The following is a 26681-nucleotide window of genomic DNA, read 5'->3' on the forward strand; positions in this document are numbered from 1 at the left end:
TTCTGCGGTCCACGTCGCATCTGCGGCCCCGCAGCCGGAGCCCGCGGGGTCTGGGGGGCCCCGGCCCGGGGTCTGGGGGGCCCGGCCCGCGCTCTCGGGGCGGTGCCGGGGTTCGCTGCCTCGAGGGGGCGCGCGGTCCCGGAGGAGGGGGCGCGGCCTAGCAGGGCGGAGGGGGCGTGGCCTCGGCAGGCCCCGCCCCGTCCCGCTTAGACAATGCCCCGGAGCCGCCAGACCAGCGCGCCCCCGCCCCACCGCCGTCCTTGAGCTCGCCTACCGCGGAGCCCCTCAGACGCCCGAGCTCCCAGGGTCTCCAGCGAGAAGACCCAGGCTCCGGGCCCCACGAACTCTCCGCCGGGGGTGGGGCCAAGGCCGGCTCGCAGCGCTGCGGGAGTGGAGGTGGCCGCGGTGAGTCTGGAGAAGGGGCTGTCCTCCCGGACGGCGTGGAGAGGCGAGTTTGGGGGGGGGGGGGCTGCGTCCGTGCCTGCACCGGGCGGAGTGTGCGTTCAGCCTGCTCTCGGGCGGGGTAGACTTGAGCGTAACGGAGCTGTGAAGCCGGGAGCGGTTCCACGCCCCCCCGCCCGTCTCCCCGCCCTCCGGATTTCGTTTAAGACCTCTCCCAGTCCTCCGGGACTAAGTCTGGTTTAGACCGGGTCGCTGGAAGGGCGGCGTGACGTTCCCGAGTGGGGAGAGAGGACGCTTAACTCCTTAGCCTCTAATGCCTCCCGCGTGCGCGCCGTCCCCTTCCTCCGCCGAGCCGTCAGGACTCGCACAGCCCAGGCCCTGGCTCACTAGCCAGCTTTCTTTTCCTGTCTCTGAACCTCTGCGGGTCCCTGGCAGGACTTCGGGTCCCTCCTGCTGCGAGCAGCTGAGGGTTAAGGGGGCGGGGCCGCCGCATTTTTGGGGAGTGAGCGCATCCTAGCGGCTGCCAGGAGGGGCGCGGGGCCGGGACCCAGCCGAGCCCCTGAGCAGGGGCAACAGGTGTTCGGGAGATTAAGGATCCAAGTCTCGTTCCTTGGGCGCCTCTTACAGCTAGCTGATCCCCGGTGAAAGGCGGCTGAGCGGGGTCCACGAGTGCTCGGAGGTCTGCAGGGGGCGGGCAGAGCGGGAGGGGCGCCTGGAGATGGCAGGGGGAAGAACCCGGGAGCTTTTAACACTCCCCTCCTCTTCTTTGTACGTCTTTCTCTGCTTCTCCCCTCCCCACCCCCTTCTGTTTCTCCTCTCAGACGAGTGAAGTGAAGAGAAGAAAGAAGTCAGCTTGGCTGGAAGAGGCATCTGTGTGCATGGGATGGGGACGCCGGGGGAGGGGCTGGGTCGCTGTTCCCATGCCCTGATCCGGGGAGTCTCCGAGAGCTTGGCATCCGGGGAAGGTGCGGGGGCTGGCCTTCCGGCTCTGGACCTGGCGAAAGCTCAAAGGGAGCATGGAGTCCTAGGAGGGAAACTGAGGCAGCGGCTGGGGCTGCAGCTGCTGGAACTGCCTCCTGAGGAGTGCCTGCCGCTGGGACCGCTGCTCGGCGACACGGCGGTGATCCAAGGAGACACAGCCCTCATCACGCGGCCCTGGAGCCCGGCGCGCAGGCCCGAGGTGAGCGCCAAGGTGGTGGCTCGGGGTGCGGGGGAGGGAGGTCGAGGGGAGGCGGCCGGACGTCTGCGGTTGGCGGGAAACAGGGAGTGAGGATGGCTCGGGCCGCTCCCTCTTCTCCAAGATTGATGGAGTCCGCAAAGCCCTCCAGGACTTGGGGCTCCGAATCGTGGAGGTGGCGGACGAGAACGCGACGCTGGACGGCACCGACGTGCTCTTCACGGGTGAGGCCGCGGGCAGTCAGGCCCCCGGGGGCTTGGCACGGCAACCAGAGCGTGGGGGACTGGGCGTCCTCAGGTCCTGACTCCAAACTCACTGTGGCTTTCAAACGTGCGCATCCTCCCGGAGTTCAGGCCGGGAGTTTTTCGTAGGCCTCTCCAAGTGGACCAATCACCGAGGAGCCGAGATCGTGGCCGACACGTTCCGGGTGAGGAGCCGGAGTGGCTTGGGGAGGGCGCGCCGCCAAGGGGCCACACGGCTTGACCTGGGCGCCTTGCGCACCCCTAAATCCTCCTGCTCTCCCTAGGACTTCGCCGTGTCCACGGTGCCCGTCTCCGGCACCTCGCACCTGCGCGGCCTCTGCGGCATGGGGGGGCCTCGCACGGTGGTGGCTGGAAGCAGCGACGCGGCCCAAAAGGCGGTCCGGGTGAGGAGGCGGGGCTGGGGCGAGGGCGTGGCCAGCCAAGCGGGCGTGGCTCGGGGCAGGGGCGGCGGGGAAGCTGGCTAGCTGGGGAATTGCCCGCGGCCTTGTCTGCACTAAGACTGTGTTCGCGTATCACAAGGGGACACGCTGGTCAACAAGGGGGCACAGAAGAAACAAGGGCCGGGGAGGGATGGGGGAAGCAGCCGTGGCTCAGGTGCCCGAGACAGCTTGCGTCTGACTCGGCGGGCGTTGAATACTTGCTGTCTTTATCTCACGAACGTGCCCCTTGTCCCCAAGCCTTCTGTGCTAGGTCAGGCAGACTCAGATGTGGGGAGCCAACACCCTCTTCCTCTCTCCAGGCAATGGCGGTGCTGACGGATCACCCCTACGCCTCCCTGACCCTCCCAGACGACGCGGCTGCCGACTGTCTCTTTCTGCGACCCGGGTCGCCGGGCTGCACTCCTTTCCTCCTGCACCGCGGAGGTGGAGACCTGCCCGACAGCCAGGAGGTGAGGAGGGGCAAGGGCTCCACCAACCAAAGAGAAAGGAGGGGGCCTTTCTTCGGAAGCCTGGGTGGGACCATCAGGGACTGACCATCAGGGACTGGTCAAAACACCGTCGGTGTCCTCCTGCCTGCAGGCTCTGCAGAAGCTGTCTGACGTCACCCTGGTACCCGTGTCCTGCTCAGAACTGGAGAAGGCTGGCGCTGGCCTCAGCTCCCTCTGCCTGGTGCTCAGCACACGCCCTCACAGCTGAGGGCCTGGGCTTGGGGCTCCCACTGGCTGGGAAGGGGGTAGAGTTAGGTAACAGAGGATGAGAAGTAGGTCGTAGTTTGGAGATGCCCCAGGATAGGGAAGGACTCAGAATGGGACAGGGGTAGGAGCCACTGGGTGAGTCCTGTCAAACCAATAAAATAAACTTGGGCTTTCAGATAGGGCTGTGGCTGCTGTCTCATTGGAGAAAGGGATGAGGTGGGGCTGAAATCTCAAGCCGGGGTCAGTGCTAGGGAGGAGGGCTCTTTAATTTTTCTTGTTACTATTGTTTTAGAAACAGAGTTTCTCTGTGTAGCCCTGGCTACCTTGGAACTCACTCTGTAGACGTGGCTGGCCTCTAACTCACAGAGATCCCCCTTCCTCTGCCTCCCAGGGGCTGGGATCAAATTCAAAGGGGTGTGCCACCATAGCCGGGCCGGACTCTAAAAACACTCCCCCTTATGTGCCTCCTGGCTCACTCCCAGCCCTGTCATAGGGCTGAGGCACAAACAGGGACAAGAGACTATTTCTGTTGTGGGGAGCACAGGCCAGGGGGCAGAGGACTAAGTGTGTGGGTGGGTCACTTTCTGAATTTACCCAAGGGTCAGGTGACTCAGGCTTGTGGTGCCTGGCCAGTCCACCTTTCTTCCCTTTCTTTCTTGTTTGTTTTTTGAGACAGGGTTTCTCTGTGTGGCCTTGGCTGTCCTGGAACTCACTCTGTAGACCAGGCTGGCCTCGAACTCACAGAGAACCACCTGCCTCTGCCTCCCCGAGTGCTGGTATTACAGGAGTGCGCCACCATGCCCGGCTCCCACCTTTGTTTCTAAAGAAGAAACCGTGTTTTCTGGGACGCTCATTTATTCTGGTACTGAGGCTAACAGTGGCATTAAAAAAGGGAGTTTCCTCACGCCAGGAAATTCATAGTTTCTGACAAGCTGTGATGGGATTGTTTCCATGAGAAAAGCCAGGGGGTTTCTAGAGCATCAGATTTTGTGGGGGACTGGGGTGTTTCGGGTGAGGGGATTCCAGAAAAGGCTACATTTGGATGACATCCTGAGGATAAGTAATTATCCAGGCAGGAGATGAGGAACAGGAAAAAGGAATCCGAAGATGGGATTTACTTCAACGAGCCAACAAATCCTCAGAGAGAATCTCTCTAAGGTGGGCGTGTGTACCCAGAAAATGATGGATAGGCCTAGGAATAGGCAAAGTGCTTGCAGCGCCTGTACCCAAAGCCGGCACCCATGGCCCCAGAGCTGAAGCCCCAGGAGAGAACTGGTGGTTGATAAGGGGAGGATCGCTCTGGCTTCAAAGATGAAGGCCAGGACAATAGGACCAGAAGGTTCTGTGGGTCACCCATGCAGCAGAAGATAAAAGTACATCCTGGTGGCAAGCCAGACACACAGCAGGGACAGACTTGAGTGTGACACTAAGACAGACAAGGCCTTGCACGGCAGGGCATCCAGCACTGAACATGGCCGCACGGAGATCAGGATCTCAAAGCCAGCCTCGGAATCTCGAGAGCCTGTCTTTAAAAGGAGTGTGTGTGTGTGTGTGTGTGTGTGTGTGCGCGCGCGCGCGCGCGCGTGCGCACGCGTGCTTGATAAGCCCCTGTGTGGGAGAGGAGGGGGTGGTGTCCTCTGACTCCCAGTTTCTGGCTTGGGCAACTTGGCTTTGTCGAGAGAATGCAGAGGAGGGCCAGGGAAGGGCAAAGGACTGAGTCAGATTTCACATGCCTTGTGCAGAGCGCCTGAGGCCAGTGGCACAGCGTGTACTAGGTGTGAGGTCTGGGTGGAAAGGGATACTGGGTGTCGTTTGGGGGCTGAGAATTGGCTTGCTTTCTAGAAGAGGAGTGAGGAAGAACTGAACAATGGCAGGGTGTCTAGAAGGAAGATAGCAACAAAACAAACCGGAGTCTAAAGAGGGGTCATCTAAGGCCAAGCCAGCGAACGTGGGCCTGGTGGCAGGACACCGTTTGGCAACAGAAGATGAGCAGCTGCAGGCAAGGAGGGGGGGAAGAGAGGCAGGTGTAAAGCTCAACATGCTTGATTGGGCTGGGTGTCGCCTTTCATCTCAGCACCCGGGAGGCACAGGCAGGTGGATCTCTGAGTTCAAGGCCAGCCTGGTCTACAGAGTGACCAGGGCTACAGGACAGCCAAGGCTGCACAGAGAAATCCTGTCTCAAAAAACAAGACACAGACCCCCCCCCCCCCAAAAAAAAAAAAAAAAAAAAGACTTGATTGGAAAGGGAGGGGAACAGACAGAATACCTATTTGCCACAGACAGCTTGAGCATCCTTAGAGAGGAGGACATCAATGGTGAAGGAAAGACGGAAGAGATGGGAGTGGCTGGAAAGCTGATCAGTTACAGGCCGACCCGGGTGTCCCGGCTCCCACACCCGCCTCTGTCCATGGTGCCCGCCCTGCTAGCTGAGCTTACACAGACCAGGGAAGCCGGGGTGGAAGGCTTGGAAGACCGCCGGCTTCCTCTTACACTACCACCGCATAGACAGTGCGGGCGTCACCAGGAAGGACTGCGGACATCCGCCGGGGCCTCCCGAGGACAGACTGGTCCAGATCAGCGTAGTGCAGGCTCTGGAGGTAGAGGGGCAGGCAGTGCGGTCTCCGCGATCTGACCCCTTGGCTTGGAGGCAGCCTTTCTCATCCCCACAGTAGGTGAGCAGGCTACGTATGAAGCAAGGCCTGGCCTCCCCCGGCGTGCCCCACCACAGCCTCGCTAGGTTTCTTTCCTCCAGGATGCTGGCCTGCCTCCTTCCCCTGCCAGGGCCCTTACCGGCTCCTGGTCCGGGTGGCCTGACATCTTGCCCTCCTGGTCTAAAGGCCTCTGCGGGTCAGCGTTTATGACCGGAGCTGTGAGAGGGAGGGACAGAGCTGAAGGATGAAGAGAAAATGACCAACTTTGCTCCCGCCAAGGCCTCAGACCCAAGGATTCAGGGTTAGGATAGGAGAGGGGAAGTGGGGGGCAGTTAATCTCACCAGGTGTGGGGAGTGGTCGAGGCGGGGGCGGGGGCGGGGGCCTGTAGGGAAGTCCTTGGAGAGTCATCAGTCCCGTCTTACTGGTTCCCCGGCTGCAGGCGGCGCCAATGAGAACTGTGCAAACAAGCTGCAGTCTCCGACCAGCAAAACAACTTAGGCTTTTCCGGGACCGGGCCCCGCCCACTCTCTGGGCTTTCCGCCCTTCTCGTTCGGCTCCTCCAGCCTGGAGCCTTAGCACCCGAGGAGCTGACCTCTGGCATTCTTCTCCCTACCGCTGGCCTCCGGATACTTCTTGCTCTTGGCAAAACTTAGGGTTCTGCCCAGCCTCTCCCCACCCCCACTGGCCACACCTTGTACTAAGCCAGGCCCCACCTCAGTGCTCACCTGCGCCGCCACCAGATCCAGCCCGAGGCGCCCAGACCCAGCACCAGTCCAACGCCCAGCAGCGGAATGAGGACCTTGGCAGGCCCGGACCCTGGGGAAACCGCGAGGCGGGGAGGGGTGCCGAGGTCAGGCTACGGACCACAGGGCTCTACCAGATCTCCCGCTCGACAGGACTGCGCCCCGCTTTCTCTTCCGCGTGTGTGTCCGAATTGAATGCCCCTGTGCCCCCGGGCCTCGCCCTACCGTGGGCAGATCCCGGAGCACTGCAGTCTGCCTTGTCCCCCAACACCTGGAGCACGGTGCGGCTCTCATTCTCTTGGCGTCCTTTGCAGAAAAAGGAGCCGGAATCGCCGGCGCTCAGCAGCAGCTCCAGCCGCCCGATGCCAGTGTCCAGGGGGCGCAGGCGGCCGGAGAAGTGGGGGAGCACGCTTCGAGTGCCGCTCGGCGTGGCCCACAGGATTGGGCGGCGCCCTTTGGACAGGCCCTTACAAGCCGGGAAGCTGGGCGCCCAAACCCAGCGGGTGGGGTCTGAAACCCCTATGCAGGAGAGATTCACCCGGTCCCCGGGGCTGCCCTCCAGGGAAACTAGGAAAAGTGGGGGTGGAAGGCGGTCAGAGGCTCGCTCTCCCCCTTCCTCACTCACACACACACACATACCCCACCTCTTTACCCTGCCCAGACCTTCTAACATTCTGAATTTCCTCATGCACAAATGCACAACAGCCCTCCCCACCTACACAGACACACAGACACACAGACACACACACACACACACACACACACACAAACCGGGCGACCCTAGTCTGTCTGTCTTGACCCATCCCCACTTCCCAGGGATGGCCTACCCTGGGGGCTCCCCTGCACTCCTGAGAGCACCAGAGGCAGCAGCAGGAGCAGGGCCATGGCTGGAATGTGGCTGTCAGAGGGGAGTGAATCAGCAGGGAGACCGGAGGGAAGCCAGGGGCAGGGGTGGGGATACCGAGGGACTGGGGGCTCAGATAAGAGTCAGGCCACCAGCTCGTGGGTCCCTCTAGAAATCCACACGAGCCAACTTGCAGTCTTCACACTTTTAAAACGTTTAAAAGTCGCGCTGTCTGCGACCAGCTAGCATGAATCCCCTGCCACAGATTGTGAAGCTCTGCTCCTTTGAGTTCAAATCCTGACTTTGCCACACAGTAGCTGGGTGATGGGAGCAAGCCGCTTAACCTGAGCCCGTTCCCTCCTCAGGAAAATGGAGATAAAGGCGTGTGAGAGCCAAATAAACTCAGAGCATGCCTGAAACCGTGGGTGCTCAATGCATGACGTCATCCTTGTTACCTCCGCTTTTACCTTAGTTCTTACCTCACCTCTGGGTGCCCACTGTGCTCCTCCATACACACGGTGCTCCTCCCAAATCCAGGCCCAGTGGGGTGAGAGCTCCCCAAGAACCACCCTGTGGCCCTCCAGGACACATACCCTCAGCCCCACTTCTATGACATCACAGAAACCCTCCAAGATGCCACAAACTTGTACCCTGTGGCTTCGCATCACCTGGAAGATGGGATGGGGAGTGAGCCTACATTAATTCAGCCCGTTCCATTGTCCCGTCGATTTTGGCCTCCCCCTCCCCACTTCCAGGCACCCAGAGTTGATGACCAAGCCCAGACTACATCACACTGTTCATTCCCTAGGGACCAGCAGATGCCACACTGTGGCTGTTTGAGTCACAGAGGCTTTTCTGATGCTCCTCAGGGCACTGGGGCCCTCGGCTGGGGGTCCAGAAACCAAGATCCAAAATGGAGTTCCTCACTAACAACGCTTGCCCTCTCCAGTCTCCCTCTCCCGTCTCCCCTCCCTACCCAGGCCTGGGTAGACCCTTCCCTCCTCTGGGCTTTTTTCTCTAGTCAGCTGGGTGTAAACCGGGAGGGAGGTGGCACCCAGGGCAGAGGCCTGGAAGGGAGGAGCCAGGGGATTATAAATCCTGAGGAGAACGGGCTCACCTCCCAGAGCTGGATCCCTGAAACTGCTGCCAGCTGCTGGGGCTGCGGACATTGGGCCTCACCATGAGACACCTGTTGCTGCTCACCCTGTCGGCCCTGCTCTGCTGCTGCGTCTCAGGTGAGTGCCAGCAGCCCCCACCCCACTCCTCCCCAACACTGAGGGTCCCAAGTCCTCTCCACCACGGCCAGCTTAGTCTCTCCAGTGCCTCCAGGGCCAGAGGTCTGCCTGTGATGGGCTCCCTGATCCATTTTTCTTTTCCTTTCTTTCCCTACCCCTCTCATCCCTTTCCTACTTTTCCTCCCTTCCTTCCTTTACTTGTTTCTCTCTCTTCCTTCCTTCCTTCCTTCCTTCCTTTTTTTTTCTCTCTCTCTTTCTTTCTTTCTTCTTTTTTGGAAGTCTCGGAGCCAAAGTTGGCTTTGAACCCCTGGCCCTCCTGCCTCCTGAGTGCTGGCATTACACACCCATCACACCTGGGCTCTTTGCCCATCATTAAGGACCCGGTATCCATTGCCATTTTCTCCTCACCCCATATCCCCCTGGCCCAGTCTTCTTAGCTCCATGGCACTATGTTCCTTATGTCCCCTTCCTGGACCTTCTGACGACCAGCTCTCTGCCCCGCTAGTCCCAGCATGCAGTTCCCCAGGATCGAGCACACCTGCCTTCACTCACCTGTTGCTCTGGGCTGAGCGACCACTCAGAGGATCCCATCCCACCTCTCAGAGAGGTGCTCAGCAGTGGTGCTTCCTGGCGGGTTTCTGCTCCTTCCTCAGTTATACACACCTGTGTCCCCACCAGGGACACACAGCCTTCTGTGTGGTGCCAGCCACTGCATACAGCCTCAGAATCAGAAAGTTACCCTGAGCTCTCTAGAGAGGAGATGGCGGAACACCTACCCTAGAGTGAGATGGGGTTCCTGGAGGCAGGCTAGGCTCCCTCCACCCTCGGCAGATGGTTCTTTCGTGGAACTTTGCATGCTCAAATCTGGAGTTAGCCAACACAGGAATCCTGGCGTGCACCTGCTGCAAACACCCTCTCCACTTTCGTTAGATGCGGAGACAGCCCAGTGGTGCGTCTCCCAGGTATGGTCCCTTCTTCCGTAGACGGGGGGCCACAACAGTAGTAAGAGTGCTCACTCAGGACCGGCTCCTCCCAAGCTCTTGGCAGAGAGCCACTCAGCTGCTGAAGCTGGGCACAGGTGGCTTCCTCACAGTCTGTTCCCTGCCATCCCTGAAGGCAATGCCAACGCCCACACTTCTGAATGTCTCCTCGCTGCTTCGTCTCATCCTCTCCCCTAAGCTCTACTGTGTCCCCAGCGTCTCCCCACACCACGTCCTGAGCCCCGTGTTTTTGTTGGTTTCTTTGACTCATCCCAAACAGGCTGGGGTGGAGGAAGGTATTTAGAAAGGTATTCAGGTTTCCACACAGAACAGGTACCTCCACCCATCGCCCACGCCCTGGGACTTTCTTTGCATCGCTCACCTGCTCTTCTCTGTGAACAAAGCAGGCGGGAGGCGCTGGCCGCTCACTGGCACTTCTCCATCCTCATCCCTACCTCAGCTTGTCCTCCGTGACTCACCCTGACTTGTTGTCTCCCCAGCTGACATTCGATGTCACTCCTGCTACAAGGTCCCTGTGCTGGGCTGTGTGGATCGCCAGTCCTGCCGCCTGGAGCCAGGCCACAAATGCCTGACCACAAATGTGTACCTTGGTAACGTCCCCTTCCCTGGAAGGGAGGGGTCTGGGGGGGGGGCCAGGACAGAGGCTTACAGCAGGGAGACGATCATGGGCCAGGCGCTGCCCTGTGTCTACTGTGACAACCCCACGACGCGGGTGCTGGCGCCACAAGCAGGGCTGTGGCTCACGCTCAGGGAGGATGACTAGACTGAACAGAAGAAAGAGGGACAGGGCCAAGCAGCTCTGGGAAAGAAGAGTAGACGAGGGATCAGGCAAGCCGTTGCCCACCCCTGACCCTTTCTCTGTTGGCTCCTCCCTCTAGGGAAGATGTGGGTTTTCTCTAACCTGCGCTGTGGCACACCGGAGGAGCCTTGCCGGGAGGCCTTCAACCAGACCAACCACAAGCTAGGCCTGAACTACAACACCACCTGCTGCGAGAAGGACAACTGCAACAGCCCGGCGCCGAGGCCCACGCCTGCCCTGGCTCTCATCTCCCTCACCTCCTTAGCTGGCCTTGGCCTCTGGCTGTTGCACTGAGACTCACCCCACGGCTGCCCTCCTCCCATCCACACAGCCTGAGCCTTTCCTCCTCTGTCCTCAGAGCTGCGGCTTTCCAGAACGTTCTCCCCTTTTCTGAAGATCATTTCCCGAGTTCTGTCCCATTTACTTCATGGGACTGTCCGTGGAGTGGTCTTTCTAGCCACCCTCCGTTCCCTCAGCCGGCCCCCTCCATTTCCCCCCAAGTCCTTCCCCATTTCCTTCTAAACCACTCTACCTCCTCACTGGCCATCAACAGGGCTCCCTGCTTGGATGCACGCCGCCGCTGGGCCTCTAGGATCTCCATCTGGAAAGACTACTGTCTTGACCCCAAAAGGACCGGCTGACCTCACTGCGTGGGGTTCATTCACCAAGCCCTCTGCTCGTCTCTTTCCATCTTGGAAAATAAATGTCAGTGTCTAATAAATTGTGTGTGTTATTGTCAGGAGATACAAATGCTAATCTGGGCCTGGCGGCTTTCCTCTGCAATCTCAGCAATTTCGAAGAGGAGGCTGAAGATCAGGAGTTCAAGATCACCCTCAGGCTACATAGCAAGTCTGAGGATGGTATGGACCACCTAAAATCCTGTCTCGAAAAGAAAGAGGCTGAGCTGGTGCACACCTTTAATCCCAGCACTCGGGAGGCAGAGGCAGGTGGATCTCTGGGTTCAAAGCCAGCCTCGTCTACAAAGAGTTCCAGGACAGACAGGGCTGTTACACAGAGAAACCCTCTCTCAAAGCAAAGCAGAAAAGAAAGAAAGACAAAAGAGAAAAAAGGGGCACTATGCTCTTTTAATCCTAGCACTTGGGAGGTAAATCTAAGAGGTTGAGGAGGAGGAGAAAGGAAAAGGAGGAGGAGTTTCCATCTTCACGGAAACTTCACCTCGAAGCCACACCCTCGCCCTTACCAAAGAGGTCTGGGGCGTTTCCCTAAGATGCTGGGCTGGCCAAAACGAAGCGCAAGTTTTTCAAGCCTTTCTCACTTCTCATACCCGAGGGTGGCACACTGGCACTAGTGTGTAAAAAAACAACCCTTATCCCAGATTCACACTACATCCTGCCAAGAAGCAGGTGCAGCTTCGCTCGAGGCGCCCAGAAAGGGGAGGAGAGCTCTGTACCCACAGGGAGCTGGCTCTTGCTTCCACCTCTAACTGGGTTAGAGCAGCTTTCCTTTCTCAGTTCGAAACAGTCCTATCGGGAGCCAAGTCTCGAAGTGCGGAAAACGAGGCAGACAGCGGGCTCATGGAATCCTGGGAACCCTCCCCTCACCTCCCCCTCACTGGCCGTCCTTGTGAAGGAAGGCTCTCCCTGGCAGCAGGTTCCAGGAGCCACTGAGGACAGCGTCTCCGTGCCTAAGGACTGCTATAGGCCTGATAATGGACTGTTAGCTGAGCAGAAGTCAGATAACCCGCATATTATCCCTTCAGCCTCCTTCCCAACAGAAGATACATAGAAGCAGGAAGCAGGAACACATGCCTTTGGGAGGCAGAGGCAGGAGGATCTCTGTGTTCGAGGCCAGCCTGGTCTACACAGTGAGTTCCAGGACAGCCAGGGCTACACAGATAAACCTTGTCTCAAAAAAAAAAAAAAAAAAAAAAAACCAAACAGCCGAGCTGTGGTGGCGCATGCCTTTAATCTCATCGCTCTGTCTCAAAAAACAAAAACAAACAAACTAACTCACTAAACATGAACTTTTTCAGTCAGCTCTAGAATAGTCCGTAAGTTTTAATGGCGCACGGTGGAGGGCCTGTCTTCTCTGGGCTGTTCAGTCACTCACTCCTGGGAAGCCTCAGTCTCTTCTCTTCCGTCAGTCCCGCTGTCCGCTCTACAGCCCTGGCAAGAGCCAGGCCAGGGTGGTGACAGCTGCCGCCACGATGCAGAAGGGGGTGGCCGGGCTGGCCACGGCGCGGTTGCACACGTCTCCAAAGCAGCACTTTGTGTGAGTCGTGAAAGTGATGTCTCCCACCGGCTCCACGCCCACCTGATGGGTGGCCACACAGGCCGGGCGCTGCTGGCTCAGGGCTGAAAGAACGACACTGGGGTGTTGAACTTGCCGTCCCCGAGAGAAGAGATGCAATTTCCAGGGACTCAAAGGGATACCACGCCCTCCAAAAGTACAAAACAGACAGACAGACAGACAGGCACCTCCCTGAAACCAAGGGACTGGAGCGTAGATGCTGCCCTAGGCAGCGATGCTGTGATGTCTCAGGAGCCCAGGCCATTCCTGCCTCAGCCTCAACGTGGGGACAGGGCAGCTAAACACAAAAGGGACGACCTGGCAAAATAACCAGCACTGTGAGGAAAGTAAAACTACAGTTGGGCGTAGTGGGGCATGCCTGTAACACAGCCACTCAGGAGGCTGAGGCAGGAGGATTGCCAGGAGTTCAAGGACAGTCTGTTCAACACACTGAGTTAAAGGCTGCTCCGGGCTATGCATCGAGACCCTGTCCCAACAAAACACCAAACAGAGCTGGGACTGTAGCTCACTTAGTAAAATGCTTGCCTCGTGTGCAAAAGGCATGGATTCGACCCTCAGTACCAAAATAAACAGGACGTGGTCGTGCCCACCATGTGGAGAAAGGGTCATAAGGTCACAGTCATCCCTGGAGCCACAGCAAGTTTGAGGCCAGCCTGGGACATGTGAGACCCTGTGTTAAAAATAAGTTTATATATATATATATATATATATATATATATATATATATACACACACACACACACACACACACACACACACACACACACACACACGAAGCTGGGAAGCTAGCACAATGGTTGTGAACGCTTGCTGCCTTCCAGGGAACCCGAGTTCTCACATCAGGCTCACAAACACTGTAACTCCAGCTCCAGAAACTGCACGCTCTGCCGAGGGTACCTACACAGGTGTGTCACACACTCAGACACACACACACATGCTTACACACATACGCATATACACACACGCACACACACATCCATACACACACACTGCGCACATAGATGCGTACATGCACACTCCTACATAAAAACAGACGTTTCCAGAGTAATAGTAAGTCGGGGCTGAGGAGGCTTTGGAGCTCTCATCACTCCTCCACGAGACTTGGCCCACCCCCAGCACCCACCTGGTGGCTCACAATCACCCACAGTTCCAGGTCCAGAGGATGTTACCCCTCTTCTGACCTCTGCAGGCAGCAGGCACACCTGTGGCACACAAACCTGCATGCAAGAGAATACTCATGCACATAAAACAAAATTTAAAATCTATAAAAAAAAATCATTTTAAGCAAAGCATGGTGGCTCATACCTGCCTTTAATCTCAGCACCCAGGACGTAGAAGTAGGCAGATCTTTGTGAGTTCAAGTCCAGCCTGGGCTATATAGTGAGTTCCAGGCCAGCCAAGACTACACAGTAAGATCCTGTTTCAAGCCAACCAACCAGCCAACCAGCCAACCAGCCAACCATATCAGCCAAAAATACAAACCAAAGAAAATAGATAAATAGATAAATAAATAGATAGATAGATAAATAAATAAAGTCAGTGGGCTATCTGCTCTGATCGTGGAGCGAGCAAGCATCCCACCGAACCTAAATCTAGGCAGATAGTGTCACGCCATCCTTTTCCGGTCTTGGTCATGACCCTGACCCCTTAGCATGTCAGTTTCTGTTGAAACTGGGCACAAACGGGAACTCTGTGCATTTCTTTTGTCATGTTCCTGTCAAACCAAACGGTTTGACATTTTGGCTCCGGGTCTTCTTCGGTCTTCGGAGACAGCTTCTTCCCTAGGAAGGGCCTATGCGGTTCCTCTAGAAAAGGGAGGGAAGTGGGAGCCTGCGGAGTGTGGGCCGCTCAAGGCACAGTGCCAGGACGCAGCGGGGCTAGACCGCTCTGCTTCAACAGTGGCACCATCTGCCCAGAGCGGACCGAGCTGGGAAGGATAGAAGCCAGCAGGCTAGAAAGGGGGCTGGCTGAAAGCGGGTGGACTCACGTTGCTTGGCTTGTCCCGGGCTGGGTTGAGGTTTGCAGCGCTCGCCCTCGGGGCAGGTGATCACCGTCTTCTGGCAGGAGCTGCTGGGGCCTCCACCGAGGTCATGGCAGCGCGTTCTGTGTCCTGGCAGGAAAGAAGAGGTGCGGACCGGCCCTTAGAGGGGTCCTGGCGCAGCGAAGGACGAAGGACGGCCTGTGCCAGAGCGGAAGAGCCTGTCCTTACCCAGAGCGGCCCCTAGCAGGGCGCTGAGCAGGATCCAGACTAGTTGGGGGCTCATCTTAAGCCAGGCGCTCCTCTCCCTCCCGCCCACCCCTCTCAGGCTGTGCTCTGCCAGCTTTATATCCCCCTTGCCTTGAGCTTTATAGGGCAATAAAAAGCGAGGAAAGAGTCTCCCTGGGAAGGCAGCAGGGCCCCAATGGGGCCAGGGAGGGGCCCCGTGGGTGACTCTGAGCGTCCTCTGAAGCCCTGAACTCCCCCATTCCCAGCAGTGGCTCCAGAACGGTGGCCCCAAGAACCCCCGGGGGACCCTAAGTCCCTCCAGAAGCCCCCCAAAGGTCTTCCTGTTCCAGTTCTGCACCTGAGGGTTGTTCTCCTTCACCCATATTCCAGATGGAATGCAGAAGTAGGTTATGAAAACCCAGCCACCTCTGATTACGACCAGCAGGAATGGACTCTCGGAAACGCGAGAACGCCGTTCTCTCTGTGCTCTGGGTGGCAATTATTCCTTTCACAAAACGGCACCTTCCTAACATATGATACGTTTGTTTTTATTTGTTAAATGAATCAAACTAGACCAAGCTATTTATTTCACTAGCTGATGTTGTTTCTGAGACAAGGCTGTCTTTGACCCTCCTGCCTCAGCGTCTCATGCTGGGATTACATGACTCACCATGCCTGGCTTCAATATCATTTTTAAATGTCCTGGTTATTGTTTTGAATTATATATATTTAGTGTGTGTGTGTGTGTGTGTGGTTGTTGAGGCAGTCTTACACATAGCCTAGGCTGGCCTGTAGCTCAGCACGTAGTCCAGGCTAGCCCCAAATTTATGGCAACCCTGCCGTCTCCGCCCCATGGGTGCTGGGATTATAGACAGGAGCAGCACACGTGGCTTCCTTTAAAGGTTTATTTTATGTGAATGAATGCTTTGCCTAATGTAGCGTGCCCCACAGGCGAGCCCGGCACCAGAATGCGTTCCCTGGAGCTGGAGTTGCAGACGGCTGTGAGCCACCATGTGGGTGCTGGGAATAGAACCTGCGTCCTCTGCAGGAGCGACAAGTGCTCTGAACTACTGAGCTATCTCTAGCCCCTTAATTTCTTTAAATGTTTGGGTTGTTTTGGTTTGTTTTGTTTTTGTTTTTAAATTTAGGGCTGGAGAAGTAGGTAACAGCGGATACGAACACTTCTTTCTGAACAGCCTCCTTTCCCGGTGCCCACGGTGGACGGCAGTAACCACCATTCCATGGGATCCAGCGTCCGGCCTCTGGGCTCCTGCACTCACAAGCATGTATCCACACGGACACACGCACGCACACGTATACATAATTAAAAAGTCTTTGTGGTAGCCCAGGCCCAGAGGCAGGAGGATCTTTGTGAGTCCGAGGCCAATCTGATTTACACAGTAAGTTCCAGGCCAGCCACGAAAAAGAGAAGAAAAGAAAAGCGCCCCTAAATGAGTTAATAAAATGTATTATTTGTGTGTCTTCGTGAGCACAGGTGAGCGAATGCCGTCCCGCATGTGTGGGGGCCAGACGACAGCTCTGGGCAGTTGGTTCCACCTGTGTGTTGGAGCCAGGGCTTAAACTCAGGCCCTGAGCTTACACAGCAGACACCTTTACCTACGCAATGGTCTCACCAGCCCATTATGCTAAATATTGATAGGATTCATCTGCAGAACAGACCTGTGGGGTCGTCAGGCTGAGATGCCCACCGACCGCCCTCTTCCTGGGCTGCCTGAGGGCTGGAGAAACCCCCCAGACTCTCTGTCCCCACCCAGTCTCTTCATCCCTAACCTTCCTTAATGCCAGCCCTTCTCCCGGAAACCTGACCAATCTCCAGCTTCTTCTCAGAGGAAGGACAGACATCCTTCCAGCCCAGCTCCTGATTAATTCTTTCCGGCAACATAGTAAAACCAGGAGGGGTAATTATGGGGTAGCAGTGTTGAAGCTTTGGGGGGGGGAATCAAAGGGATGTGAGCGGGGGGGGGGGCGGGCCCCCCCACAGCTAGGCTTTGTGGGTGGGGTGGGGTGTGGGAATGGGGGGGTGGGCTTTGTTGATACCATGGTCAAACAGGACTCTAACATCTAGGGCAGGGAAGGGGTCAGAGTGGAACCTTGAGAGGCCAGCTGAGCTCTGAGGGGATAGACAAAAACAAGGAGAAAGGAGAACAGCTTGAGCTGGAGGGAGGGAGGAGAGCAGGAGAGAAGGCGCCAGACACAGCTCCAGAGAGGCAGACGGCTGAGTTAGCAAACACTGAGAAAACAGCAGAAGACCCTCCAGGCAAGTGGGCCAGGAGCTAGAGGCTCAGGTGCAGGAAAGAGGTGTTGCATCAGGCGGGCGAATGTCTCACTTTTCCACACCCCAGATTCTCCTGCTCGCTCTGTTTGCTGGTTCCTCCCTGTCTTGACTAGGTGTGCTCTGGCAGGTCATACCCTCCCTGACTGCTGAGCCGGTCCCACCATGGGCCTGTCCAGCGCCTTCCTCGTCTTCCTCGGCATCCTGTTCTTCTCAGGGGTGCCGGATAAGGGTAGGCTGAGGAATCCACAAGGGCAGAGGGCTGGGGCAGGGGCTTGTGTCAGGGCTGGGATAGAGAATGGGAAGGGAGCTGGCGGAGGTGAAGAGAGATGGAGAGATTTTAGGACATTGGGAGCCTGAGGCAGGAGGCTCTGGACTCCCAGGCCAGCCTGGACTATGTAAAAGTCTGTCTCAAAAGGCGGGGGGGAGGGGGGGGATTTGAAAGTAACTGCCCTACCCTTGCCTCTCACATGTGGCTCTGTGCTGAGTGCCGCAGTCAATGGCAGCTCCTGCCTCCTCCTCTGTCTCTGGCACCACGTAGCTAACTTTTGCATCCCCCCTTCCTGCTCACGTCTGGCTTTTTGCACCAGTCTCTGCTGGCTTGTTTCTCTTGGCCTCTGCTCCTGTCTGTCTCTCCTGATCGCTGCACCCGTCTCGCTTCTGCCTGATTCTTTGCCGGCATGCCCTCTTCCTCCTTCACCATTGTATCTCTCTGTCTGCTTCTGTTTCGAGGCCCTGCTCTCCCTCCTCTGTGGCTCAGCCCTCTGTGTGCCCCAGAAGTCCGGGCTTTGCCTCTTACCTTCTCCCTGACTTGCTCTCGGCTGACCCAACAGGTCTCGCCACTTCCCCAGACAGAGGACACCTCCACTGTTACACCTGCAGCTTTGCCAAGCCCTGCTACCCTGTCCCCAAGGAGTGTCAGGAAGACGAGGTGTGTGGTATCAGTGTCGGCACCTCAGGTATGTACCACCTGTGCTCCGATATGGCCCTTCTTGGGGTGGCGCCTCGTCTCTCTCTCTTCTCTGCCATTCCTGCCACCATAACCTCAGCATCCCTCCTTTGTCCCACAGACGGAAGTGAGGAGGTCATCGAACGGAAAGGCTGCCTCCCAAGGGCCCAGTGCCCTCTGCTGGGCCGTACTACCTACTGGTCACAGGCCTATACTCTTCGGCACCGGTGCTGTGAGCAGGATCTATGCAACACCGCTGCCTCCCAGCCACTCCCAAGCCTCCCTCTAGCCACCCTGCTACTCCTGGCAGCCTTCTTTGGCTGGGGGGTACAGATCTTCCTGTAGCCTGTGAGTCCAGGATGGTTAGCCCAGGACTCTGAGTCACCAGGGACTCGAAAACACCTGCACAGATACTTCTGAGACATGCTCAAGGGTGCGGCTTTGTGTGAAAACCCTCAGCCATCGAACCCGACCCCTCCACAGACCTGATCGCTACCGCTGGAGTTCTGCTTCCTGCAGGCCTGTGTCGGGAGCCTCGCCTCATAAGAAAGCCCTGCTGTCTTTCCTCTAGATGCCCCAGGTCAGCTACCCTGAATGAGCCGTGGGTCCCAGGCAAAGGGACGGAAGTGGTACTGGGGCTGCTGGGGGTAGAGCACTTTGAGGAAAGAGGTCACTTGGTACCCGAGGGTCTCGAGAACGGAGTACAGTTAATAAAAGGGCTAGTGGGGAGAGATGTAGCCCAGTGATAGAGTGCTTGCCTGCCATACACGAGGCCTTGGGTTCAATCCCCTGCACCACCCCAAAGCAAATAAATACTATGTGAGCATAGTAAGAGCGCTGTCTGCGAGGCCGGTAATTCTGCTGTCACGAGTTGGGGGGCTGAAACACACAGGGGTGCGCCTTAAGAATGAACTCTAGAGGGCAGAAGAGGTGGCTCCTTGGGTTCCACATGTGCTGTGTAAGCGCAAGGACCGGGTCTCCTCCCCTGGCAGCGCCACTTAAAAAGCTGGCATGGGGCTGACGAGGTGGCTCAGTGACTAAGGCTGTCCTTGCAGAGGACCCAAGGTTCAATTCCCTGCACTCTCGTGGTGGTTCACAGCCATCCGCATTGCCGTCCCCGGGAGCCCACGCCCTTCTCCAGCCTCCCCGGGCTCTGCACACAGCGTGGCGTGCAGACACACATGCAGGCAGAACACCAGCACGAGCAAAGATTTAAAGATAAAGAGCTGCGCAGAACCACATGGGGTGCTGTGACCCCAGTGCCATCGGGGGCCGGAGGGACCAGAGCAGGGAAGATCTGTGGGGCTTGCTGGCCACCAGCCCAGCTCCGGGTTTACTGAGGGACCCTTTCCCAAAGCACGGGATACAGAGGGATAGAGCACGAAGTCTGACGCCTTCCACACACGCACTGCTGTGAGCACATGTACACTTGTATGTGGTCAACACACACACACACACACACACACGCACACGCACACGCACAGGCGAGCACAAGAACGAACTGTAGCTGCTTGGTGGGTTGGGCTGGCACACTACCCTGAACGGCGCCCCCTGCCCAGACACCATCTGCGTAGCTGTCTCCTCTTTCCTGCTCAGGCTGCTGCAGCGTGAAGGATGCAGGCAAGGGTTCCAGGAAAGCTGCTCCCTCTATTGACAGCCAAGCTTGAGCCAAGAGTCAAAAGGAGAACCTGGCAGGGCCGCATGTGAGGGCGTGGCCCGGAGCCCAGCTCGCTCCTGGAGGCCAGGGTCCAGCTGCTTTGCTTCGGGAGCACTGGTGTACTCTTCCGCTTCACCGGCCCACGGCTGCCCTCTGTTCAGACAGCCTGGAAGTATTCCCTCCGCTGGGACCTATCTGCCAGCTGTTGTATACCCTTCCTCTGCCCAGGGAGAGAGAGAGCATGGGGCCCACGGGAGCTAGGGGCAGAGCTCTCGGGGAGTCAGGCATGCTAAGCTGCTCCAGCCGATAGAGGCCGGCAGAGAAGCCTGGGTGCCCAGGATAAGGGGAGAGCCCCTGTGGGGCTGCCAACAGGCGTTCCTCCTTGGGCGCCCTCCCTCCTCTTCCATCTGAGGAAGTCTGGGGCCTGATTAAAGGTCTTGTTCCCTCACAACTTCTCTCTGTGAGAACATGGGGCGGGGAGGTCCTGGTGCACTTAGAGGCCTGTGGAAGTCTTCTCCGTTCCCCACTTCTGCCCTTCAGGGCTTCCATTCTCCCCACTCAGCGTCTGAGTCAGCTCCTCTCTTCCTTGTTCCTCCCCCACACGCAGCCTCAGCCTCTCGGACAGGCACCCCACCACTTCTCTGGGCTCCCCTGTCCCTCCTGCCATCAGGGACTCCAGACCCCACAATACTTCTCACTCCGCGTCACTCCTCTCCTGCTGCTGCTTCAAGACAGGAGGCCACACCTTTTTTTGTAGGTTTTATCATTTCATAGGACGATGTTACGATGTTACTCCCTTCCTTTTGCCACCCCTGGCCCCTCCAGCATGGCGGCTGTTGGAAGCCAAGAGGACAGAGAGCCATGCCCTCAACCCCGCCCCTTTGCCAAGATTTTCAGGGACATCCGCAGGTGCCAGGGTCACAGGTCAGGATTTCGGAAGCAGATCACCTGGTCTTGTGGGTGGGCGGGCTGTAGGGTTTACAAAGCAAAAGGCTGTGTCAGGGCCACTGAACCTCCGCAGGAACCAGGGACCCCGTCCGCAATCCGACCCGTTTCCAGGCGCCGGCCTCCCATGCTCAGGCCTCCCGGGGCATAAGCCTCCGGCCCACCTTACCTAAGGCGGGCCAAGTGGATGTTCTCGTAGACCTGGACTTCAGGTTTGAAGTGAAGAACTGGGGGTTCTGCGGAGAAGAAGCCATGGGGCGCATAGATACTATGTCCCCAGACGATTCAGGGGCGTGGTCCTCGCCACCCCTCCCCGAGGGCAGACAGAGGCCAGAAGTGAACCCAACCCTTTGCCTCACACCCCGGTGACCTGGCTGGGAAAAGACCCACCTCTGTCCTGAGACCCCCGGGCCCTCCGCCTCCAGAGCACAGCGCTGAGGGCTATGATGGCGACGCCTTGGCCTGCTGTGAACAACAGCACCAGAATCCAGGACACATCCCAGCTCGGGAGAGAGGCACAGGCAGCGGGAGGAGGTTCTGTGGAAGCTTCCATGACAGCAGAGCCAGAACGATAGGCAGGGCCCGCAACACAAATATGCCACACACGTGAAAACGGAAGGAGAACAAGAAAAAGAAGGCTCTACAGTTTCCCTTCTTCCTTCCCTATCCCCCTCACTCACGTACTCATTCTCTCGGAAACAATGGCCATTTGCTCCTCTCTCTGACTTACAAATGGGTTATTCTCCATCTAGGAGCACCGTTCTCCGTACAATGGCCTTTTATTTTGTACAGCAGTTATACATTCTGCTCCGTCTTCCCTGTCAACAGGCCTTTATACTACGGTATCTGAGACCCCTTCTTCAGAAGGCAGCGCCCTAGCAACCCCTGCGTACTTCCTCTCTGACATGGGAAAGTCCACAGGAAGAACAGCTTAGTGTGTTTCTTTCTTTTTCTTTGTTTTTGAGAAAAGGGTTTCATGTAGTCCCAACTGGCCTTGAACTCCTGCCTCAGCCTCTTGAGTCCTGGGACTGCAGGTGTGTGTCACCATGCTTTGGCTCCCATACTGGCCTATTTCTTGTCTTTCTTTTTTTTTTGGCCAGGGATGAGAGGGGAACGGAACCTCTCTGTACAGCCCTGGTTGGCTTAAATTTTGCTGTGTAGACCAGGCCGGCCATTCACTCACAGACATTGACCGCCTCCGCCTCCTGAGAGCTCGAGTTCTAGAAGCTGGCCTATTTCTTCTGTTCCGATTATTTTCTTTTAGAAGAGGAGTCAACATGTAACCCAGGCTGGCTTTGAACTCACCAAATGGCCAAAGCTACCCTCAAACTTCTGATCCTCCTCCTGCCTCTCACGCCCTGCTTCGATCGGCCGATTTCTTTCTTGAGTGTGTGCATGCCTGTGTGTGTTCGTGTGGGTGGGTCACCAGGGCTGGTGTTCCTCAGCAGAGGTCCTGACAAGGTCTCTCACTGGCCTTGGGGCTCATAGAGCAGGCCAGGCGGGTTGGCTGAGAGCCCCAGGGTCCATCTGTCCATCTCCCTAGTGTTGGGACAGGCACACATCACCATGACTGGGTCTCCTGTAAGACTTCTGAGTTCAAACTTGGATTCCCATGTTTGCGTTGCAAGCAGTTTACTTAGCTGGCCTCTGTCTTCACACCTAGTTAACCTTTGTCTAAAGAGGGGTACACCCTGCCGAAGCCGGTCTCGGTCTGTTCCTCCAGGATGTTGGATTGTGATAGATTTGGGTGAAGCCTTCCCCCATTGCAAAGTTACCCTCACGTTACTGGCCTGATTTGCCTCCCTCCCTAGCTCTGAGAGATGTGCTAGAGAGAATACCTCCTCTCCATTTCCTTCCTCAGTTTACCTGCCAGGCTAAAGCTCAATCTCTTGTTCTGAGGCAGAAGGCAGCGGATGCTCCGCAGCCTCCGGGCCCTGGTTTCAGGAACGCCCTCCGCAGGACACACCAGGAGCAGGGCAGCGCCATCGCCCCAAAAGTACTGAGCGTGTCCTCTCACGGGATTCCTCCCCTCTAGCCAGGTCACCGAGTCCAGACGCCTGGCCGGGACCACAGAGCACAGGAGGGCAGAGCAGGAGGGGCCGTCCGGAGACGTCACAGAGAACTGGGCTCCTGGCAGGAGAGAAGGACCCTTCAGTCTCCCGTGTGGCCTCCCCCGTCTCCGGGGTCCAGAGGGCTCTTCACACCCAGCTCACCTTTGAGCACCGAGACGTCGTACACCCTCCAGTTCTGGTACTTGTGGCTCTGATCCATCACTGTGCACCAGTACCTCCCGGCCTCTTCATCCCGGGACCCCTCCAGCAACAAGGAGTAGTTCCCGAGGACTTTGAACCTGGAATCGTTTTCGGGTTTCCCGAGGGCGGAGGCCGGCCTGTCTACTTGGACCTGAGCCACCAAGATGGTGGAGGACCTTGCCGCGGGGCTCCGGAACCAGGTTAGGAGCTGGCCCCCGCGCAGGGCAGGCGGTGAAGGACAGGGCAGCTCCACCGAGTCCCCCGAGGCGACATAGATGGGCTGGATGCTGTCTGCGGAGAAACGGTGGTGTCGGTCCAGAGCCGGCCATGCCTTCCGCAAGCCTTTGTCATCTCTACCTCCTGCCGTCCTCCCCCCACTCCCCTCAGCCCCCAGCACTGGTTTAACTGGTGAGCACATTTATCACGTGACTGCACAGGAGGTAGGCTGGGGGTAGGCTCACTCGGTAGTCTTTGCCGAGGTTTGGGGTTTCATACCCAGTTTCTCAAGGACTGGGAGTGTGGCTCAGGGTTCCGGGGCGCGCTTGCCTAGCGTGCTCGGGGCACTGGCTTTGGGCCCCAGCAGGGCGTAAATCCAGAAAAGGATCCGTGCTGGCGCACACCTGTGCTCCCAGCACCCAGAGCGGGGATGATCAGAGTTCAGTGTCATCCCCAGCTGCCCTGGGACACGTGAGTCCCAGGAAGAGGAGAGGAGAGGAGGTGAAGAAGGGTGCAGAGGCTTTCCATCTTTCCTGGCCTGGGAGCGGCTCTGGGTCAGGACAGAAGGGGGCTGCAACAGCTGGCGAAAGCCCTAACCTCTTCAAACACTCACCTGCTTGTTGGTTTGTTGTTTTTCTAAAGGAAGCTAAGCCAGGTATGGCAGCACATACCTGGGAATATGGCTAGCGCATCCTAGCGCTTGGGAAGCACCAGGCCAGCCAAGGCGATTACAAAGCAGTACAAACAAACAGAAATAAAATAAGCGTCGCTGTAAGTGGGTGTGGTGGCATTCACCTGTAATCACAGCATTCAGGAGGCAGAGGAAGGAGGAATGTCTGAGCTGAGAGTTCAAGACCAGCCTGGGCTACTGTGGCTTTCTCATTGATTCCACAAAACACCTGGCTAAAGCAAGGTTTTTGTTTGTTTGTTTGTCTTTGTTTTGTTTTTGAGACTGTGTTCCACTGTGTAGCCCTGGCTGTCCTGGAACTAACTTTGTAGACCAGGCTGGCCTCGAACTAAGAGATCCGTCTGCCTCTGCCCTCCTGGAAGTAAGATTTATTTTGGCTAATGGGCTTTGTCCTTCCCCGTTTTATCTAGTCTCGGGCCCCAGTGCACTGGGTGGTGCCGCCACACTCTTCCCTCCCCACTGAAAACTCTCTGGAAACCCGGCACGGTGGCGCACGCCTTTAATCCCAGCACGCAGGAAGCAGGGGCAGCTGGATCTCTGTGAGTCTGAGGCCGGCCTGGTCTACAAAGTGAGTCCAGGACAGCCAGGGCTACACAGAGAAACCCTGTCTTGAATAAACAAACAAACAAACAACCCCAAAAAAGAAAAGAAAAGAAAACAACAACAACAAAACCTCTCTGGAAACTCCCTCATGGACACAGCAACGTACTAGAGGATTCCTGAACTCGGCCACAAACTGTGTAGCTGAGGATTACCTGGATCGCCGGATCTTGCTGCTGTCTGCTCCCAGGTTCTGGGGCTACAGGCATGGCACACCATGCCAGGTTTAAGTGGTAACAGGGGTCAAACCCTTGGCTGGAGATGAACTGAGAACTCTGTACGTGCTAGGCAAGCACTCTGAGCTCCACCTCCAGACCCAATGTTTGTCTTTTTAAAACATAGGAAACTGTATAGAACCTAGACCCGTAGTACCTCGGGTCCCCCCAGGACTAAAGGCACAGAGGGTTCACATGCCTGTTCAGGAGCGCTAAGAAGCAGCAGCTGTGCCTCCCCACTTTCCACATAGCTGCAGAACCCCTCCACCCTCCTGGCCCTCACCTGCCGTGGCCTGGGGGTGTCCACAGAAGAACAGAAGCAGGAGCGTGAGCAGTACTGCCATGGGGAGAGCCTGCCAAGTCCCCCTGCGCCAAAGGCCTGGTGCTTCCTGGGAGGAAGCACAGCACACAGATAAAGGCCACACTCCCTGGGCTGGAGCCGCTCGGCCTCTGCAGGACGGAGAATGTGGGGAGATAAAACGCAGTTGCCTGTCTGGGGGAAAGGGGACGTCCATCTTTCAGTTCCTGGAGTCAGGCCCTGGTGCAAACTGCCCTTGTGTGGAGGGAATCCCAGATGTCTACCTTTCCTCAGCCTAGATGCCTTCTGCAGCTTCTCGTCTCTCCCGAGATGTCAGCCATAGCCCGCTGACTGTCCTTCGCACTCAGCACAGAACAGTACATCTAGGCCCTAAATGAGCTCAAATGACTCTTCCTGTGGTTGCCTGGCATATCGGAGACCATTCCAGGAGGCCTGAGGAGTGCCTTTAGCTGTTGTTCAAGGAGAAGCAGAGCAGGGACCTGGATTATTCATGGATGCCCAAACTCTAGGCAGGTCTTTATAAACTTCTAATTGTGTGTAATGTGTCATTTACTTAGTTAGTTGCCTTTTGTTCATTTGGCTTTTTGTTTTGTTTTGTTTTTTTGAGGCAGGGTTTCAAGTTGTCCAGGTTGACTTTAAACCCACTGTGTAGCTAAAGATGACATTGAATTCCTGATCATCCCCCTCCCAAGGTATGAGGTGACAGGCGTGTGTCACTATGAACGGCTAGTTACTTATTTCAAATATAGGGCAAGTTGTTTGCCACTGAGCTATAGCCATAGCCATGGCGTTACTTTCTTTTGGGCTAGTGAGATGGCTCCCAGGGTAAAGGCCTTTGCAACAGCCCTAACAATCTGAGCTCAGTCCTCAGGCTCCACAGGGTGGGAGGAAAGAACTGAATTATCCCAAGTAGTCCTCTGACTTTCACATACAATGTGCTGGCTAGTTTTTAAATTTCAACTTTACACATTAAGGCCCTGTGGGGAAAAAAGGAATCGTAATCCAGAAAATGCCTCCGTAGTTCTGACCAGCAGGCAGGTCCACAGGGAATTTTCTTGGTTGATGGTTGACATAGGAGGGCTCCGCCCACTGGAAGGTGCCATGCCTGGCTCTGTTGTCCTGAATAGTACAAGAAAGCAGGCTATGTGCTTACTCAAGCCAGTAAGCAGCACTCCTGCATGGTCTCTGCAGGAGCCCCTGCCTCCAGGACCCTGCCCTACCTGAGTCCCCGCCTTGACTCCTTTCACTGATGGACTGTGATGTCCAATTCCCAGCAACCACATGGTGGCTCACAACCATCTATTATGAGATCTGGTGCCCTCTTCTCCTCTCCTGATGTGCAGGCATACATGCAGATATTGTATACGTAATAAATAAATAAATTAAAAAAAAAAGAAAAGATTTAAAAAAAAAAAAAAAGAAAAGGCAGTGCATGCGTTTAATCCCGACACTTGGGGAGGCAGAAGCAGCCAGATCTCTGTGAGTTCAAGGCCAGCCTGGTTTACAAAGCATGTCCAGGACAGCCAAGACTACACAGAGAAACCCTGTCACAAAAAAACAAAAAGAAATATCCTCTGCCAATGCCATAAATCCAAAACCCTCAGACATGCAGGCTGTGTGCATATATGGAAACAAACACACAACTTAATTTTAAAAGTTGGGGAAAAAAAATTTGTCTAGTGTTGATGCCTTTAACCTTGCTCTTTGAGGCAGGGTTTCTCTTTATAGCCCTAACTGGCCTGGAACTCACTCCATATGTACACCAGGGCAGCTTGGGATTCAAGAGACCCAGCTGTCAACACACCCACCTGCCTCTAAA

General features: G+C 56.6%; 6 protein-coding genes across 10 annotated transcripts; 3 read left to right on the forward strand and 3 right to left on the reverse strand.

The window, feature by feature from the left end:
* The first annotated feature begins 146 nt into the window (after positions 1–146).
* On the forward strand, positions 147–3156 carry Ddah2 (dimethylarginine dimethylaminohydrolase 2). Of its 2 annotated transcripts, none has more exons than XM_055591926.1 (7): positions 147–405; positions 1224–1582; positions 1704–1803; positions 1933–2006; positions 2106–2225; positions 2582–2731; positions 2862–3156. In XM_055591926.1, the coding sequence occupies exons 2-7, from the start codon at positions 1286–1288 to the stop codon at positions 2976–2978; spliced, it is 858 nt and encodes a 285-aa protein (XP_055447901.1). In that variant the 5' UTR covers positions 147–405; positions 1224–1285; the 3' UTR covers positions 2979–3156. The 2 variants fall into 2 exon arrangements, with proteins under 2 accessions (XP_055447901.1, XP_055447902.1); XM_055591927.1 differs by lacking the exon at positions 147–405 and adding an exon at positions 481–1081.
* Positions 3157–3820: 664 nt separating this feature from the next.
* Positions 3821–7257, reverse strand: Mpig6b (megakaryocyte and platelet inhibitory receptor G6b). Of its 2 annotated transcripts, XM_055591977.1 has the most exons (6): positions 7200–7257; positions 6598–6939; positions 6355–6445; positions 5971–6011; positions 5768–5844; positions 3821–5568 (listed from the first exon to the last, which is right to left on the reverse strand). In XM_055591977.1, exons 1-6 carry the CDS (start codon positions 7255–7257, stop codon positions 5464–5466), a joined length of 714 nt encoding a protein of 237 aa, XP_055447952.1. In that variant the 3' UTR covers positions 3821–5463. The 2 variants fall into 2 exon arrangements, with proteins under 2 accessions (XP_055447952.1, XP_055447953.1); XM_055591978.1 differs by lacking the exons at positions 5971–6011; positions 6355–6445.
* Positions 7258–8396: 1139 nt separating this feature from the next.
* On the forward strand, positions 8397–10565 carry Ly6g6c (lymphocyte antigen 6 family member G6C). Its single transcript, XM_055591879.1, has 3 exons — positions 8397–8451; positions 9932–10042; positions 10331–10565. Exons 1-3 carry the CDS (start codon positions 8397–8399, stop codon positions 10543–10545), a joined length of 381 nt encoding a protein of 126 aa, XP_055447854.1. The 3' UTR covers positions 10546–10565.
* A 1725-nt stretch (positions 10566–12290) lies between these two features.
* On the reverse strand, positions 12291–14786 carry Ly6g6d (lymphocyte antigen 6 family member G6D). Its single transcript, XM_055591966.1, has 3 exons — positions 14732–14786; positions 14510–14632; positions 12291–12566 (listed from the first exon to the last, which is right to left on the reverse strand). Exons 1-3 carry the CDS (start codon positions 14784–14786, stop codon positions 12370–12372), a joined length of 375 nt encoding a protein of 124 aa, XP_055447941.1. The 3' UTR covers positions 12291–12369.
* Positions 14787–17186: 2400 nt separating this feature from the next.
* Positions 17187–18315, forward strand: LOC129665343 (lymphocyte antigen 6G6e-like). Its single transcript, XM_055591965.1, has 3 exons — positions 17187–17253; positions 17855–17980; positions 18092–18315. Exons 1-3 carry the CDS (start codon positions 17187–17189, stop codon positions 18313–18315), a joined length of 417 nt encoding a protein of 138 aa, XP_055447940.1.
* Positions 18316–20379: 2064 nt separating this feature from the next.
* On the reverse strand, positions 20380–24887 carry Ly6g6f (lymphocyte antigen 6 family member G6F). 3 transcript variants are annotated; one of them, XM_055591963.1, is made up of 6 exons: positions 24827–24887; positions 22786–23115; positions 22439–22702; positions 20963–21118; positions 20742–20808; positions 20380–20596 (listed from the first exon to the last, which is right to left on the reverse strand). In XM_055591963.1, the coding sequence occupies exons 1-6, from the start codon at positions 24885–24887 to the stop codon at positions 20572–20574; spliced, it is 903 nt and encodes a 300-aa protein (XP_055447938.1). In that variant the 3' UTR covers positions 20380–20571. The 3 variants fall into 3 exon arrangements, with proteins under 3 accessions (XP_055447938.1, XP_055447937.1, XP_055447939.1); XM_055591962.1 differs by lacking the exon at positions 24827–24887 and having other exon boundaries at positions 22786–23253; XM_055591964.1 differs by lacking the exons at positions 20963–21118; positions 24827–24887 and having other exon boundaries at positions 22786–23253.
* Positions 24888–26681: the final 1794 nt, after the last annotated feature.

The sequence above is a fragment of the Psammomys obesus genome, unplaced genomic scaffold, assembly GCF_907164565.1.
Source record: "Psammomys obesus unplaced genomic scaffold, mPsaObe1.curated_primary_1811, whole genome shotgun sequence".
Lineage (NCBI taxonomy): Eukaryota > Metazoa > Chordata > Mammalia > Rodentia > Muridae > Psammomys > Psammomys obesus.

Excerpts from the sequence above, each read along its gene's own strand:
- Ly6g6c (XM_055591879.1), top strand. The coding sequence starts at position 8,397 with ATGAGACACCTGTTGCTGCTCACCCTGTCGGCCCTGCTCTGCTGCTGC. Across the intron at positions 8,452-9,931 it reads GCTCTGCTGCTGCGTCTCAG|CTGACATTCGATGTCACTCC; the intron begins GTGAGTGCCAGC and ends TTGTCTCCCCAG. Across the intron at positions 10,043-10,330 it reads GACCACAAATGTGTACCTTG|GGAAGATGTGGGTTTTCTCT; the intron begins GTAACGTCCCCT and ends TCCTCCCTCTAG.
- Ly6g6d (XM_055591966.1), bottom strand. The coding sequence starts at position 14,786 with ATGAGCCCCCAACTAGTCTGGATCCTGCTCAGCGCCCTGCTAGGGGCC. Across the intron at positions 14,633-14,731 it reads CCTGCTAGGGGCCGCTCTGG|GACACAGAACGCGCTGCCAT; the intron begins GTAAGGACAGGC and ends CTTTCCTGCCAG. Across the intron at positions 12,567-14,509 it reads CCCGGGACAAGCCAAGCAAC|CCCTGAGCCAGCAGCGCCCG; the intron begins GTGAGTCCACCC and ends TCGTTCTTTCAG.
- Mpig6b (XM_055591977.1), bottom strand. The coding sequence starts at position 7,257 with ATGGCCCTGCTCCTGCTGCTGCCTCTGGTGCTCTCAGGAGTGCAGGGG. Across the intron at positions 6,446-6,597 it reads TGCTCCGGGATCTGCCCACG|GGTCCGGGCCTGCCAAGGTC; the intron begins GTAGGGCGAGGC and ends CGGTTTCCCCAG. Across the intron at positions 6,012-6,354 it reads TGGATCTGGTGGCGGCGCAG|GCCCCCGCCCCCGCCCCCGC; the intron begins GTGAGCACTGAG and ends ACTTCCCTACAG.
- LOC129665343 (XM_055591965.1), top strand. The coding sequence starts at position 17,187 with ATGGGCCTGTCCAGCGCCTTCCTCGTCTTCCTCGGCATCCTGTTCTTC. Across the intron at positions 17,254-17,854 it reads CTCAGGGGTGCCGGATAAGG|GTCTCGCCACTTCCCCAGAC; the intron begins GTAGGCTGAGGA and ends CTGACCCAACAG. Across the intron at positions 17,981-18,091 it reads TATCAGTGTCGGCACCTCAG|ACGGAAGTGAGGAGGTCATC; the intron begins GTATGTACCACC and ends TTTGTCCCACAG.
- Ly6g6f (XM_055591962.1), bottom strand. The coding sequence starts at position 23,242 with ATGTGCTCACCAGTTAAACCAGTGCTGGGGGCTGAGGGGAGTGGGGGG. Across the intron at positions 22,703-22,785 it reads CGACGTCTCGGTGCTCAAAG|GAGCCCAGTTCTCTGTGACG; the intron begins GTGAGCTGGGTG and ends CTCTCCTGCCAG. Across the intron at positions 21,119-22,438 it reads ATTGAGCTTTAGCCTGGCAG|CTTCCACAGAACCTCCTCCC; the intron begins GTAAACTGAGGA and ends CTGTCATGGAAG.
- Ddah2 (XM_055591926.1), top strand. The coding sequence starts at position 1,286 with ATGGGGACGCCGGGGGAGGGGCTGGGTCGCTGTTCCCATGCCCTGATC. Across the intron at positions 2,007-2,105 it reads TCGTGGCCGACACGTTCCGG|GACTTCGCCGTGTCCACGGT; the intron begins GTGAGGAGCCGG and ends TGCTCTCCCTAG. Across the intron at positions 2,226-2,581 it reads CGGCCCAAAAGGCGGTCCGG|GCAATGGCGGTGCTGACGGA; the intron begins GTGAGGAGGCGG and ends TCCTCTCTCCAG.